This window comes from Diadema setosum, chromosome 1 (assembly GCF_964275005.1).
Source record: "Diadema setosum chromosome 1, eeDiaSeto1, whole genome shotgun sequence".
Classification (NCBI taxonomy): domain Eukaryota; kingdom Metazoa; phylum Echinodermata; class Echinoidea; order Diadematoida; family Diadematidae; genus Diadema; species Diadema setosum.
The window spans coordinates 45,564,296-45,581,238 of NC_092685.1; the positions used below are offsets into that span (position 1 = coordinate 45,564,296).

The 16,943-nt window shown below is 38.1% G+C and overlaps 1 protein-coding gene across 1 annotated transcript; it reads left to right on the forward strand.

The window, feature by feature from the left end:
- The first annotated feature begins 317 nt into the window (after nt 1–317).
- On the forward strand, nt 318–15,178 carry LOC140239570 (endoplasmic reticulum membrane-associated RNA degradation protein-like). Its single transcript, XM_072319435.1, has 14 exons — nt 318–393; nt 1,115–1,263; nt 2,104–2,205; nt 2,627–2,716; nt 3,398–3,495; nt 4,475–4,614; nt 5,592–5,709; nt 6,744–6,846; nt 7,959–7,988; nt 8,521–8,589; nt 10,394–10,573; nt 11,765–12,066; nt 13,534–13,773; nt 15,076–15,178. The coding sequence occupies exons 1-14, from the start codon at nt 318–320 to the stop codon at nt 15,176–15,178; spliced, it is 1,800 nt and encodes a 599-aa protein (XP_072175536.1).
- The last annotated feature ends 1,765 nt before the right edge of the window (nt 15,179–16,943 follow it).

Sequence of the window (16,943 nt, forward strand, 5' to 3'; positions counted from 1 at the left end):
TGTATATGCCGAATATTTCGCAAGGTTTTTATTTTCGAGAATTTCGCGAGTCAGGTGCTATTCGCGAAAATAAAGACACGTGGGGGGGAGGAGGGGGATTTTTTTTTTTTTTATACGACTTTGCTTGTATTTTTGTATATGTGAGTCTTTTTTCTCTTTCCCCTCTCTTCTTCAAGGTATGTGAGATGGCATCAGATAAAGAGACAGACACGACTGCAACAGCCTCATCCAAAGACATGGCATATGAGACATTTCTTTCTCCAAATGTCCACCATCTGGTATGTGATGTAGGAACAACTGTATATACCAGCGTAGACATGCTACAGTGTCTCAACGCAAGCGGTCTGCTAGATTGGGATGCCTTTACAGCAGTAGCTTTTGAGGGCAAACTTGGTAAGCATATAAATACCTCCAAGCATCAGATGATTGTTTTGCTTCCTTAAGATCTTGAGTTGTTGTCTTACATTTTTGAAATTGTATAAAGAAACTCAATAAAGAGATTGCAAAGCTGATACACTGTTTTAACCCGTTGAGGACGAGTCCCGAGTGCCTATGGGAAATGCATGTTGTAGCAAAATCAAACCGTCCTCAACGGGTTAAGATAGGTATTTTTTATCATTTTGAAATTTGTCAGTCATAATCATCTCTTAGCAAAAATAAAGTGTGAAAGAGCAGCTATTTATGTGAAATGAAAGATCATACAACTGCAATGATTGAATATTATGCAGTACAGTCAAGACAGTAAATAAATTTAGGAATTCAGTACAGTGTACCCGTGAGTGCAAAAAATGCAGCAAAAAAAAAGAAGGAAAAAAAAAACAAACAAACTTAGATCAGGAAAAATTGAGATGATGCTTATTTGTCATCCAAAATTTTTCACACCCAATCAACATGATGCCAGTTAACTAAATAGTAAAGTAGTCCTTATGTTTCCTACCATGAATATTGCTCACCCCCCCCCCCAAAAAAAAACAAACAAACAAACAAAAACACAACACACAACACACAACACACACCAAAACCCAAAACAAAAACAAACCCCCAATTTATTTCTGACTTCCTAATCACCTTTGTAGTGTGTTAGAATGTGTTTACATTTACCTACCTCTTTTAGCAACATGGGACACTCAGACAGACTTTGTGGATGTGGTGAGGAAATTTGCACCTTTGTGTCAAGATATACACTCGAGAGTGATGGTCAACAGTCTATCTGAGCTAGAAGCCAGATATGGACCATGGTTCCACTGGACTGGCTGCCCGGAGGTAAGATGAATATGCATACTGTAAAACAAGGAATGTGTGCATGCATTTTAATTTCACAAATTTTACAAGAGCCAAGACTAGCAAATGAATATGCACACGAAAGTTCTTGTCTACACTATATGCATTGAATGCCAGTGACAATTCCTGAAAATTTCATGCCGCGAAAAAGACCATCGACTCCAATTTGCAAAAATTTCATGCTGTGAAAATATCTTGCTTTGCAGTATATATGTATGTTCTTTTGATACTGGAAGGATTTTAGCACTGAACATTATAAATGTCATATTACCATTGTTTTAGACAAAGGTGCATTTTTTTGTTGTTGTTTAGATCCTTCAATATGGAAGAGATGATATGCAGAAGTTGGGTCAAACCTATAATTGTTCTATTTGCTATAGTGAATTCATTATACAGTAAAGATGGTGTAGTTGTTGGTACCAAACTTGTGAGATGCAGCTACAGCATACCAAAGGAAGCCAGTTTGGGGATTTATTTCAAGTTAGTACATACAATTTTCAGATTTAATTCCCTGCAAATAGATATACTCTAGGTTGAATATCAAAAAAATCTTATTGAAATTGTGGAAGAGAGCCTTACTCAAATAGTTATTTTCACATGCATGTAAAGTGTATTACTCTTAGTGTCCCCATTTTTTTTTTGTTAGTAATGAATGATACACCATACATTACAGAGGAATGAGATGTACAGAGGAATGAGATGTCTCTGGTTTGAATATTCCTTTTATCTAAGCCTCCCTCTGTTCCACAATTTAGTGATAATAGAGGGCTTCCATTTACTATGGAAACTAATCCATCAAAGTTTCTTTGGAATTGTTTTCAGGTGTTCTTATCTGCATTTAAGCTTTTAGTGGCTGATACCACAAGAGGAACTGGAATGAGTCTACTACTCACTACAGCAGCACTGGAGAGGGCCCTGGGAGATGTGAGTATACTTTCTCTTTTAATCATACTGAGTGAAAGTGAAAAAAACAGACATGCTCATCTTGATGTAGTCCCAACCAACAGACCACATTTTGTTCTGTATTCCTATACTCTTCTTTATACTCTTCTTTTTATGTGACCAATGTATTTTAACTTGTTTAAATCTGAAATGCGAGAGAGATTTGAAACGATAAACACTGTTGATAATGATGATAATGATTGTGAATCCATGTATGTCAACACATGACAGATGTACGTCACTCTGTGAAAACATTTGATGTTTTTGGTCATGGTTGATGTATGGGGAGGCTTCATATTAAGTGTAATGAGTGGGATTGATATTCTTACATGCAAAACTGCCTGAATTACTTAACTTTAAATAGGAATGTTCTTTTGAAGATTGTTAACCTCTTATTTTTCAGGTTTACTTGATGAAAAATTCACCGTGTCCTTCTCTGCTGAAAGATCTGTTGGTCACACCAGAGCTTCAGCAGATATTTGGAATTCCAGCAGTAAGTTACAAGATGAGTGGAAATAAAAATGACTCAATCACATTCGATCCTGACCAGTATTACATTCTTCCATTCATCTTTGTATGCATTTCATTGTGTCTTGCCAATCTGGTTGTGTAGAAAGTCAGTGACAATGCAACCACAATTAAAAAAAGGCCAACTGAATACAATAACCACATAGATTTTTAGATGCCTTGCCAATGTGCATTTTGCTTCTTATTTTGAAATGCAGTTCATGTGGGCTTTATTTAGTGATGTTGACATCATTTTCATTGCATGAATATATATAAGAAAATGCACACATCCAAGCCCATGAGCATCTTTTTTTGATGGACTGTTGCGCTATAGAAGTATACAGTATTATTGTTATTATTATTATTATTATTATTATTATTATTATTATTATTATTATTAGTAGTAGTAGTAGTAGTAGTAGTAGTAGTAGTAGTATTATTATTATTATTATTATTATTATTATCATTATTATTATTATTATTATTATTATTATTATCATCATCATCATCATCATCATCATCATCATTATTATTATTATTATTATTATTATACTTGCAAGACATCAGCACATTGGTGAAAAGACTGTTAGTTCATATAAAATGTCATTATCATGTTTTCAGTCACTTGTGAGAAAATGTCTGTATCTATCATCAATCTTTCTTGAAGTTGTTTTGTCTGAGGACGCTGATGGGACCCCCAACAAGCCTCAATCTCCGGAATATCCTTTGGCATGGCTTTGCTGCTCCGGGGGAAATACCAACAAGGTGCTGGTTTTAGGAGATATTCTAACAAAACATGTTTCAATTCAATCCTCTGAGAGGTCAGCATAGAAAAAAGAAGAAAAAAGAAGAAGAAATGCATTCAGTATATGAGATACTGACTTCTTTGAATTGTTGTTGTTGTTGTTTTTTTTTACTGGATGCTCATATACTGTTCTTACTTATACAGCTAGTTTGTATTATGAATGTGTTGACCTTCCATCACCGTAAAATCTTGATGCATGATAATCCATGTGATGAGGTATTTGGTACTGCAATTTGCCAACTAGAAATAACCTACTGCTGTGTTGAATTATTATTATTATTTTTTTTTTTCAGTGCTCTACCCTGAGTTACCAAAAAATGGATGAAAGTAATTTGTAGTACTGTATGCAAGAATATGATGTGTTTGTAATTTCAATACAACAATAAATGAACACTAATACATCAAATATATCTCATAATTTGACTATTTGTATCTCTTTGTAATTACCAAACAGTATGACCCAATGCCTATAGTTATGATATCAGTGGTGCATGCATGTGCAGCTCAGCAGCAGTGTTCTGCAGCAACGCTCAGCAGCACTGCACTGTACATTACTATGAGTACACAAACAAGTAATCATGGACTGAATTTGTAGACTTAAATGGTATCTATTTGAATTGCTGTCCAAAATTATAATGACGTTATAAGAAAATAATAGACAAAATGTATTATCACTTATGTAAATATGTTAAACACATCAAAACAAGGATGAATTGGCATTTAGATCGTTATCACCAGTCGCTAGAACTTGACTGCTATGACAGTAATGTGTAACTGTACTACCAAGAAAATGAGGTGGCACTAAACAATGCTGTGACCCAAGGTAGAATGGTATTCCAGGTTATGGCATACTGAATCATATTCATATGATGTATTTAAGCAAAGTTTGTTTTTGCTTTTTTTTTGTCACATTTTTTTTTTTTTGTTTCATTGCAATAGATATGCATCTTTCCTGCTGCTGCTAACAGCAAGCCTTGGACAGATGCTCAGTAAGGTTGGCATTCATGCACCTGATATACTACACAGAACGCCCATGGAATTCACCAAGCAGGTTCAATGCATAGGAAAGGTTTTGCCAGGTGAGTTCTTCAGAAGCTCTGGCTGATTATAGTGTTAGTCATCCAACTGATACATCAGCTGGATAGGGCAGAAATTATCTTGCCATTAGGGGGACATTGTTATTCCATAGTTTGTTCAGTATACAGTGACTTCAGCTCACAGCTATTTTCTGTTTATAATACACTATGGACTCATTTGTTACTTGGTTGTTATCCAACATAATGAGGTCTATAATATGCATTGTGATCAATGTGATAATATATATTTTTGTTGTTATTATCATTGTTGGGAATACTTTTCAAAATGATGGAATTTGTTCAGCAGAATTCCTTGTGATGATGTTTCCTATTTAGCTCTCATGTGAAAAGCTGTAATACACTAGTCAGTCCCATGCAGTTTGTAAGATGATGTATTGTGATGAACAATATTGTTCAGTATAATTTCTAATGCTGTGCATAAAATTGCAAACAATTCACAAGCTACACTGAAAATATGGACATTTTATGCTCACTTTGATAACCTGTATGATAATTGATTAATATGTTCTGTGGTTTTTGTTAGAGGCAGATGTGGCTGATTTTGAACAGTTGAGAATTATCTAAATACCTTCTGATTATATACTGAGAGTACCTGTGGATCCCTAACAGTAGAATGACGCCATCCTCCCAACCCTATAACAAAGCTCACAGGAGATGTGAGCCATGGTATCTCCAGAGGATACTTCCAAGCTCGTCATGGCCCTGAATAAAATTTGGCACCCAGTGGTCACTGAACAATGGAAGCAAACTGCTCGTATGAATAATGAAGAAAATGAAAGTTTTGACTGTAACACTATGTATTTGTCAAATCACTAGTAGTAGTTTGTGTGCATGACGTATGTTTAATGATGATTTTATAAACATCTTCACAAAGTAATTTTCTTGGCTAATGATACATGTATCAGTTCTGCAATGACAGAGTGACTAGTTTGAAAAACAGTTTCTTTTCCCCTTCCAAGACATTCTTGGCAGTAGGAACAAAGAACTGACTGTCATCATGCGAAATGCTACGACACTCGTCTGTCAAGGACAAGTTTCCATGTGGGAACTTGCTGTGGAGTATTACGAGACCAGAAGGTAAAGCACATCCACCAAAAGTAGCAGTGGTAATAGTAACTTCAGATATTTGTTCACCAGTGTGCAAGACGTACAGAATACCAGTTAAAAAAGAAAGAAAGAATAGACAGCCAGCATATGTTTGTGCATTATCATGGAAAGAAAATGCCTGAACATATTTGCGTAAACTGCATTTTTCATACTCAATTTGCACCTTCACCTATCAGAGATGATGAGATTTTCAAAACAGTTGCAGCTTCCTGTGTGATGTAGAATGTTAAACAAACACATGTTTGCATATTGAACATAATGTGGTGACCAGACAACTGAATGTAATAGAGCTCAGATCTGCTGAATTGCAGACACACAATATAACCCCATTTTCTTTTCCTTTGTTCATTTTGTAAAATGTGTTTGTGACAACAATTATTACACTAACCGTGGATAATCATTATCAATTCTCATCAAATCTGTGTGGTAATAATGGAAGTGAAAACTTTTGATTTACAAATCATTCTGCCACTATTAAACTAATGTAAGAACTTTAATGATGGCAAACTGACCAAAACTCCAAAGTGTAAACTGTATGGCCAGAATTCAAATTTTGTCTTTTGTACAGGGAATAATTTTCCTGGTATCACATAGCCATTTGCTATGCATTTTGGTGCGACTGCTATACAAAATATTACTTGTGTAGCAATTTCATTACATAGAATTGTATGCCATTTTGTTCAAAGTGTATACCCATTGACAAAATTGCTATTCAATTTTGAGAAGGGAAATTATTCTTTGGTGTAAATGCACATGACTGATCACATATGCCAACAGACATCCAAAAATGAACTCACACTGATATGTGCATGTAAAAGGTATGCCTATTTCACGCTTGTTTAAGTCACTGGACGTAGTTTAAACCATGGATTTCATTTGAACCTCCTTTGTGATTTCGAGCCTATGATGACATCATCACTTTAGTGGAAGATGTTTATCATACTAGATGACACGCAAGACATCTTAGAATAATCTGAATGTCTCTCCATGGGATGTACATGCAGGTATGGCTGGTGTGTGTCAATTCTGTGTCCCCTCCTGGAACATGTGGTAAGGATGGCCTTTGGATCGGCCAATAGCTGCCCAGACAGGGTGCTGACTGCAGAGGTATGTTGAACTCTATTCTCTGATACAGTCAAACAGGACAGTAGCTCTCACCTGCAGAGCATCATGTGAGCTATCCTGAGTAAAAAGACATTTTCATGAATAAATGAATAAGTAAATAAATAAATGAATAAATAAATAAATAGATAGATAAGTAGATAGGTAGATAGATAGATGCATAGATGGATGGCTAGATATATAGATAAAGAAACAAATCTTCATCAGAAATACTTCATTGTGATGTGACGCATAAACCAACATTCAGTGTTAAGTCTTGAAGAGATAATTTCCAAATGAAGAATGCGACTGTATATGCTGAAGATAAAGAAAAAAACAAAGGTCAAAGAACTTTAAAAGTTCATATTGCCAGATCAGAAGTCAGTTTAACTAGAAATTATAAATATTAGAAAACGATATATTTGTTAGAGATTAGTATTATATTTCAAATTACATAATTCACTATTATGTTCACATAAACAATCTTAACAGTCTCCAAAGAAGAGAAGGAAGGTACCTTCTGAAGGCTATATGGCAGGTAGACTATAAACACCTCCTTACCTCTGCAGTTAATATGATGGATGTGTGTGGGTCAAATGCCTGGTGATTAGCATCGCTTTAATACTCCTTTTAGTTCTAATTTTTGGGGCTCTTGCATGAATGAATTGTTTTAAAGGGGATGGCTAGTAACTAATCAGTGGGAATCAGTGGGAATTCTGGAGGATGATTGTTCCAATCCTTGTGGGATTCATTTAAGAGTACATTATATATCTATTGTTATGTGAAAATTATTTGCTTCAGAATGGTCTCATATTCAAGTAATGTGCAGTTTAATGTTTCCAGGTTAGCGTGCCTGGTCAGTGACGGGTACTAGCCATCCCCTTTAAGATAAATTTTGATGTTAAATCCCTTAGATCTCTAGTGTTTCACCACACATCGCAAGAACTAGAGCCTCTCCTTGTGATAGAGGTTGTGCTTTTCAATCATCTTCACTTTTATCTTAAGTGAAGCAGAACTAGATTAAAGTCCAGTCGATGTCAGTTGATCAGTGATTGAAATAGCGAGGCCTTGTAACTTATACATGAATTTTCGTCTATCTTTCCTTTCCTGAAACACAGTCCTCTGTACTATTCACCACATTTGATGAGGTAAGCATTTGGAGTTTTCAGAAATGTTGGTTTAAAAAAAAAAAGTGAAGTGAAATGTCCCAGATTTGAGTCTTCGTTTGTATTCAGCTTCCATTTTCCTTTCATTATGAGGCAGGGCAGTACTTTCAAATACAACTCATTCCAAATGATGTCAGTTTTATGTGTCTTACATGACAAAAGCTTGTTAATCCTCAGCTTATGTTAGAAATCATTTTGGGTTTTATTCACACAGTGTGCATCAGTCCATGCTGGTGGCATGTTCTGCATGAGGAAATTACATTTGAATTGCATTTCATACAATGAGCCATAATCATGCACGAGAAATAACTGATGTTCACTAGAGCAGCAATGTTAACCCTCAAGTGAAACGAACTCATGACTTTTAAGAGTCTTCTTTTCCCCCGACAACAGATATGAAACGTAAAGACATTGCAACGAACTCCTGCAAACCTTCAATGATCTGATAAATGTAGAGCTTAGTCCAAGTGTTTGAGATTTTAAAACTGTATTTGTGATTGTTTCAATTGTCCAGATGTTATGTGCTGAATTACCAGATGGGAAACCTAATCTGCTGATTCCAGCGTATTCCGAACCTTACATGGTAGGTGTCCATTATAAACCTGTTCCTTATGAGAACCTGCTGTACCAGGTTCCTTTGGCATCAACTCATTTACGGGAACCTGGTATACCAGGTTCCCAAAATGTCAACAAGAGTGTTGGCATTCATTCCCTAAATTTGTATTTATTTGTGTTATGCTTACCAGAAAAATGACTTTGATTGAAAGATTATAGTTTCTTCTAACAATATCTGTTCCTTTTCTGCACCAAAACTGTGTGTGTTTTGGTCTAATATACCTTTTTCAAACATAGTGGTGTGCTTGTTTTGCTACAAACTCATATGAAGAAGTACATAGCAATCAAGGCTGAGCAGACATTCTGTTCATAATCTTTCGTCTGATCAATATTTTGCATTGGTCGATGGCACATGCAGTTGATCGTGGAAAGGGGAAACGTACTGGTTGACTGCTTTCTCACGGGCGGATTACCAACCTGTCTGTTCTTTGTTGACGGGCAAAAAGAAACTCGTTTGAGGGCATTGAAGTCTCTCTGAGAATTGTTGGAGGAACGGGTTAAGTAGCTAGCTATACCAGGTCATCAATGAAACCTTTCATGGTGCATCATAAGAAAAATGTGAGAGGATCCTGACAGTTTTACTATTGAATGCTTTATGTACACAAGGTATCACTCACGACAGATATTGCAAGAATGCGTGGATTGAAATATTAGGGAGACGTTGCTTTAATCGGTCATACACAATTTTGTACAGTGTTTCTGATGATTTAGTTGATGATATCCATACATAGTCAATGATAAGAACAAAAACTTTTGTTCATGTGTGCTTTGAACATTGAAGAGTAGCCTTGATTATTTTTAATCCTACTACAATTAAGGCAGAAGAAACTCATTTCTGCAATTACCTGGTAGTGGTCATCAATATTTCAAGGACACAACTGGCAGAAAAGTACCAAACATCGACTCTCGGATAACCATTTAGTTATAATGTCTTTTTTTTAAAAATCTTTGTAGGTACTGAAATGTTGAAAAGGATGTCACACATGAGAACTAGTTAATTTTTTTGTTACAGCAGTGAAGCAGAAACCACAAGCCTTTATTAGGACCACCTGCCCGCCCCTTTTCAACCTGCTGAGGATGGGCTGATTTTGCTACAAACTGCATTTCCCTTTAGACACTTGCCCGAGTATACTCGGAACTTGTCCTCAACTGGTTAAGGCTCTTCTGTATAGGGCATAGTATCAGACAAGTATTTGTGAAAGTTTACCTTAGCATACCATTCAGTGGTTTCTCAGCAAGAAATAAAAGCATGTATTTAATTGTTCTCTTTCTCTTGTTGAAGTGTCAAGAACATATATGATTCACATGAAGATAGGGGAGCCAAATTTATTGTGCACACATGATAGCAAAGTCTGTTAGGTGTTTTGGCAGATTTGAGTAATGAATAGTTGTTGAAAGTTTTGACGAGGTTAACCCTAACCAGGCTTGGCTTTTTTGGCCATTTTTGAGCCATTTTCGGTCTGACAAGCATGTATAAAAGGTCATGCAGCATCGTAACGGTATGCCCAGTTTTCACAAAAATGGCGTCATAAGTTGTGCGAGAGTTGAAAGTAAAAAGTCAGTGAGCGGCGCAGTCAAAAAATTCCGCGCGGCGGAGTGGTTGTGAAAAATGTTGAAGGGGAGTTGATTCATCCCCTTCCCCCCCCCCCCCCCCCTCCGGCCGTTTTAGGGTTAGGATACTCTGAATGTGAGGGTTAATACTATAGAGACTCTACCCCATAATGCCGATACCATAGAGTCTCTACCCCTTTTTGATGGAAATCACTCCCTAGGACATGCTGATGGATCTTCTTATCCATCCTGACGGACCCCGGCTCAGGGACCACGCCAGCCACGGTGAGGTAGACCTCGACTGTGTCCCCCAGGATCTGGCCACCTACACGATGTGCGTCTTCATCGCCAGCTGCACCAGGACAGCAGACATCATCCGGCCAGGATCAGCTGCAAAAGAGGTCAGGATTCCTTCCTGGAGCTTGTCATTGTCTCTCTAGATTTTGGCCTCATGTATCCCAATGGCAAATGTTTTTGTTAAAACAAAAGAAAAAAAAAGAAAAGAAAAAAGAGATGAAAGTAGCACCAGAAATATTGTTTGCGCCTCCCCCCCCCCCCTCCCCCCACTCTTATGGAATTCCTGGATCCGCCCCTGTATCTGCCCTTGGTTGTTTTTTCCCATATGATCTTGGTAGTGTGATCAGCTCCTTTGGCTTTCATATCAATGTGAATAGGATTAGTGTAAAGTTCACATATGTTTGCAAAGTATTCAGCTATGCCTGTTACGCTGCAGGAAGTATATGATATGTGTGACATGGTGCATTACTGCATACAAAGTTACATGTATGCCTGATAATTGGCAATCATTAAAAAAAGAAAACAAAAGGGGAGTTATTGTAATGCTGGTGGTATAATTGTTCATTGAAGTTCATTTCAAGGTAAGAGCAGGTCTGTGAAAATTTGATGAATTAGGATTCACAATGTTTTTATCAGTATTACCATTTTTAAGGACCATGGAAAGATACCAACTAGTATGTTCATTTGCAGTGGAGCTTGTCACAGAGATATAAAATAAATTATATTATTATATTATGTCTATATTTTCATGAAATTTGTCATTTACATCCACACATTTACAAAGTGATTGCAAAATCAGTGGTCATCAACACCAATTTGTATTGCATTTGTTTGTATTTTTTTTTTTAGCAAGGAATATCTTAAAGAATGCTTTAAACATAGTTCTGGACATACAGCATCAAGCTGCAAGCCAGTCTTCCCAGTTTTGTTTTCCTATATTCTGTTTTGTTCACTTCATTACAACTTTATGCAGAGAGAGACAGAGAATGAAAAAGAAAACTGTATAAGCTGTTATTTTTGCATACAGATATTTTCGCGAATTAGGGGGTCTCAGACAGTTTCGTGAGATGTTGTTTTCGTGAATGGAAACCTTGACTATCGTAAGTGTACTACACGTGTATTAACCTGGCGCATATAGCGGCATTTTCGTGTGTTGTTAAAAGAGTGATTTGCGAAATTCGCGAAAATTAAACCCTCGCGAAAATAACAGCTTATACAGTAATAGCATACATCTACAATGTAGGTTATTGCACATCACTGTGTGACATGAAATGTCTGTTCTCTTGTTTTCTCAGCATCCATTGCTCCGGAAGATCCAAGATTGGGCAGCGTCCTACGCCTCTCTCTTCCATCCATTGGCCTGTTGCAGACACCTCATTTCTTCCCTCCTCACCGGTCTGGCCCAGTGGGGATCACTGCCCAGACCCTCACCAGGAGACGAGCTGGACTACGTCTCCTGGGAAACAGGCGGATCCGGAGGAGGGGACCATCGTGGAAAAGAGAGCGGAAGTGGGGTGAAAGACCAAGAGCTTATATCGCTGGTGCTTAGGATGTCACTAGGCCTCAATGGAGATGACATCACTCCCATTTTAAAGTGGTAATTATAATTTTAATGTTTTTATAATTCTGCATATGCCATATATTTTGTAAATATGATTTTTCACAAAATTGGGAATAAATTGCAACTTGCAAGACAATTTTGTGAGTGATTGTATACAAATAGTGAATGGTCACAAGTGCGATGGTACAAGATTTGGCATGAAGTGAAAGATAAGAGGCACCCTATTCAATGAGATGAAGCCGAGTTGAATAGTGCACCTCATCTTTCACCGAGTGCAAAATCTAGTTCCATTGCATGAGTAAAGTCCATACACTATTTGTGTTATACAACACCTCGGATGTCAACAAATTTGGTCCACACAGATCCTCGAACTGGCACAGAAATGGCAACCATTTTCCTTGAAAGGCAACTGATGAGTAGCACAGTCACAGTTGGCAGTGTACGCGTATTTACACGAAATTGATCGCTTGAAGTTGTTTACAAAACTGATGACAAAATATGCACTTGTAAACGCACTTGTAATTGTTGAGTGCATGCGGTAAATGTTTGTTTATTGTGACATCAGAGCCATGTAATGGAACAAAACCTTCAAGTCAATTGTGAGTTTAACACAGGAGTCAATAGACGTTGGTGACGTTAGCCATGCGATATCCATTTTAGCTTGCACAAAATTGCATGGCTGACAGAGACAGTGTGCGATGGTACTGTTAACTAAATGTCACATTATGGGCAATCAACCAATCAGATAGCTACATTCTTGTTAGGTGTTGTATAAAATGTGCTATTCATAATCAATGTGACGGAATGAGAAATAAGTTGTCCTTTTTCAGGAAAAAGATAAACACAGCAAAGTATACTGTGTATACAGTATTGTGGAGAGAGAAAAAGTGAGACTGTTTTTAGAACATATGTATACAGAGAAAAAGAGAGAGGGAGAGAGAGTAGAATCAAGATGTTACATATGATGTGGTGATCTCATGCTCAGTTTGTCTACCTATACCTCTAGCTTTTACTGAATCATCTACTCAGGAATTGCAGTCTTAAATTGAGATACAAGTATTGCTGATTTCACCCAATTAGCAAGAATATGTGGATTTTTCTTGTTTTTGATTCAAGAACTTCTCATGACATTAAGTGTTTTAAAGTTGCACGTATACGATACAGAAATTTGCACATACAACCTATGTGGTGTCTAACCTAACAATTTTCCCCAATATTGTGTGGCCAGTATTCAAGAAAGTGGTTTAAATTCAGTCCATGGTTTATGCAAATTCCTTCTGTGTAATTGTGTGTGACAGATCGCGTATGTCAACAGACATTCAATTACGACCATGCATTAATACTTGCATGTGTAGAGTATGCCTATTTCACGCTTATTTTAGTCCATGGACTAAATTTAGACCATGGATTTGGTTTAAACCACCTTGTGAATACAGGCCACTATGTTTGAAAAATGTAGGCATTGATTACTTGATATGTTCCACTTCTCTGACATCAATTCAGCATCACACATCCCTTCTTTTCCACTGAGCCACTGATGCACCGGATTCATGACATGGTGATCTGTACCCTGTTCAGACCTCGTCGGGAGCTGGAGACGGCAGGCATCCTGCACCAGATCATGTCACGGTGTCTGGTGGTCGACGATCACGTACGCAGCCTGGCTGCCCTGCGGTTCGGCCAGTGGCGGGACAAGCAACTCAGGTCCAGGCAGAGGACAAACTACATCCGCTTTCTCAACAGGTCAGTTTTACTGCAAAATATCGCTGAAAACACTGCATTTTTCTCACTATTTTCATTTTTTGAAATCATGTGCATCACAGTACCAGTGCTGCATTGATATAAGATTTAATTGTTATTATATCCTTAATTAATTAAATCCTGTTCATGATTGGTCTATATTGCAGCATGTGACTAAACATAACATCACTGTGTTGAAGTCAGTGACAGAAATTGCACTATTCCTGCCATCTCAGAACCCATGATTTCAACTAGAGCCTCTCAGAGCATGGTATATTTGTTTACTGTTGTCTACAAAACTATGGTGAACAGCAAGATGCATGGAAGTTGCTTGTGCTACTTTTTAAAATGCCATCCCTTCTTTTTACTTGACAAACTTTGGTTGACAATACAAATGTAAGTGCAGGGACAAGTCCATCATGAATCTTGTCTGTGCCTTTGTCTGTTCGCTCTGAATCTTTAATCGGTGTAACATTTTCCCCGGAATCAAAGGCAGTATGTCCCTGTAACACTAGCCATGATCATACACCACAAAACTATGTGTAGTTTACTTTCCAATAATTTCCAGAAGTTTGAGCACACAATCACAATACAGAAAAAACTACACATAGTTTGAGTGATGCGAAACTACCTGTAATGTCGGTCTGTAACATGCATTCTCATCACAGGCAAACACCAGACGCCCTCAAAAAACGCAAATGCGCAACAGCATACAAAGGAATGCGCAATGTGCGTTTACAACATAAAATTAGTCTAATCACATGACGACTTCTTGAAGTTTCAACCATGTGCAGTCGCACTACACAAAACTATGCGTAGCTTTTAGAGAAGTGAGACACTTCCAAAGTGCATGCAGAAAGTTTCGCGGAAAGTTTTGATGGTAACTTCTTGTGAAGTTTGCTGTCACACTGCTCAAACTATACAAAGCAAAATAAGTGAAACTATGCATTTTGCATAGTGTCGTGGTTTAATATAAGGTACCTACTGCTGATGTAATACTCAAGGCAGGGACCTCATGATTGAGAAACCATGTCCCAATCCACTAATAGCTGAAACAGCATATATGCTTATAAATGGCTCACTAACTAACGCCATAGGGCTCTCCTCTGTTTTGTGATCAACTCAAATAACATATTGTGATTGATGTTTGTTTGGCTGATAGGACATTCACAAAGTCATGTCACTCAATTCGGTGGATTCCATATATGGTGCGCCACCTATCGGTTGTAGCGGACAGGCCGAAATCAGCAATGCCTTATGGGAAAAAGTTGACATCAAAATTACTCGCATTATATGCACACGCAGCATGCAGCGCAGCTCAGCTCAGCCGGCCGGCCGCGCCGGTCGGGCGGGCACCCGGGTTGGGCCGGCCGGATATCGATTGCGAGATCGAGAGATAGATAGTTAGGCCCTAACACGAGTAACAGATGACAAAATCAACAAATCACAGAAAAAGCAAACTTACGCTGCAACACATCCACAGCCAGCAGAATGGACTAAAGCGTCTGTTGTGAGTAGTACCCATGTAGCGTACCATTCTGCCATTTGACGCTGCTCAGGCTTCACAGTTGCCTTGATGTAAATGTGGTCTGGATGGTTCTGGATGTGTCCCATATGGACATCTTCAACGTGATTGTTCTTAAACATAAGGTAGCCATCATCTTTTTTGAAGCTTGCTAGCCTTTCTGGGGTCCAATCACACTGTTTAATAAGGTAGGCAAACACATCTCCAAGCGACAGATCAGGCATAGTACTCAGATCCCTAGTCCATCTTACTGGCCTATCGTACAAGTTCACTTCAGTCCCATCCGCTGATCGTACACACCTTCGTTTCTTTTCCGATTCTGCGTGGTCACACGGTTCAAGAACATCATATTTATTCCCACATTTCTCCGACAGCTGAACAAGTTCGTCCTTTGTTTTTCCTCGGGTTGGTATGCCACGATCATTCAGGTATTTCTTCAGTTCGTCGACTCGCATTCGCCGGAAGACAGCTAGGTCTTGGGGGTCTGCCATTTTCGCCTCGGGTCTTGGGTTTGGGGGGTCTGCCATTTTTTTGTCCGCTGTGCTTTGTGGCGACGCGACCGTAACGCCGTAAACGTCTACCTCTAGTTACCGCGTATACCGATCGCCAGGCGCTAGGCCAGTACAGTTATTGTACAGTAAACAGTGCATTGCGCATGCAGCTACTGTCTGCTGTGCTGCAGCGTAGCTCTAGCTGCATAGCGCGATGTCGACCCCAAAGTTGAAAATCGGCCTGTCCGCTACAACCGATAGGTGGCACACCGTATTTGGAATCCACCGAATTTAATGTCTGTCATATTTATAGCTGTCTAGGATCTGACAGGTGGAGTTAGATAAAAGGCTAAAAAGGTCCCCTTGCAAAACAAAGTTGGTTGCAAAAAGAAAGCCAAATGCTATAATAACATACAGTGAAACCCCGTTATAACGAGGTCCGTGGGACCGGCGATATTACCTCGTTATAACCGGCACCTCGTTATAACCGTACGCATCAAAAACAAAGAAAAACATAAGCACGACATCGGAATATACCCATCAATGAAACTTGGAACATCCTTTGCGTTGTTATTACACAATTATGGATCATTATTATTGAGATAATAAAGGGAAATTATTTGTGAATTAGACGAAAAAGGAGGGGTTGAAATGAGATAATTCTTTATTGTAATTCTTGTTTGTTAATTTTTCCTAACACCAGCGCAAATACGTAGAGTAAAATACAGGCGTTGTTTACCATAACCTGCGAGGTATTTTTACGCTGTTGGTGCCCAGCGGGAATGCGATGATTTCATGAATCATTTCGGCTGTAATCTTGTACAATATATGATCGTTGCGCTCGAAGGGATTAAAAATGCGTTCTTTATTTTCTTCCGAAAATCTCTTCGCGTTTTCTACATCCGTTCTTGAAAAATATGCGACAGGATTGAATGTGGAAGGTTACGTTGGGATCCTTTTTACGCAAATATGTACCTCATAGACCATTCTGAAAGAAAGAAAAATCTTCATTGTGAAATGCAGTGTTAAAATTGTGATAATGAACAAACCCAGATCTATTCAAACTAATAAATACGTTTGTTTCTTTTTCTGATTTAGGTTAACATGCGTTATTCAACTATTTTTTACGCTACTGTCACCTGGCGAGATCGCGATAA

Coding starts and splice junctions, on each gene's coding strand:
- LOC140239570 (XM_072319435.1), top strand. CDS start 318: ATGCTACAGTGTCTCAACGCAAGCGGTCTGCTAGATTGGGATGCCTTT. Junction 1,264..2,103: donor ACTGGACTGGCTGCCCGGAG/GTAAGATGAATA, acceptor AATTGTTTTCAG/GTGTTCTTATCTGCATTTAA. Junction 5,710..6,743: donor GAGTATTACGAGACCAGAAG/GTAAAGCACATC, acceptor ATGTACATGCAG/GTATGGCTGGTGTGTGTCAA.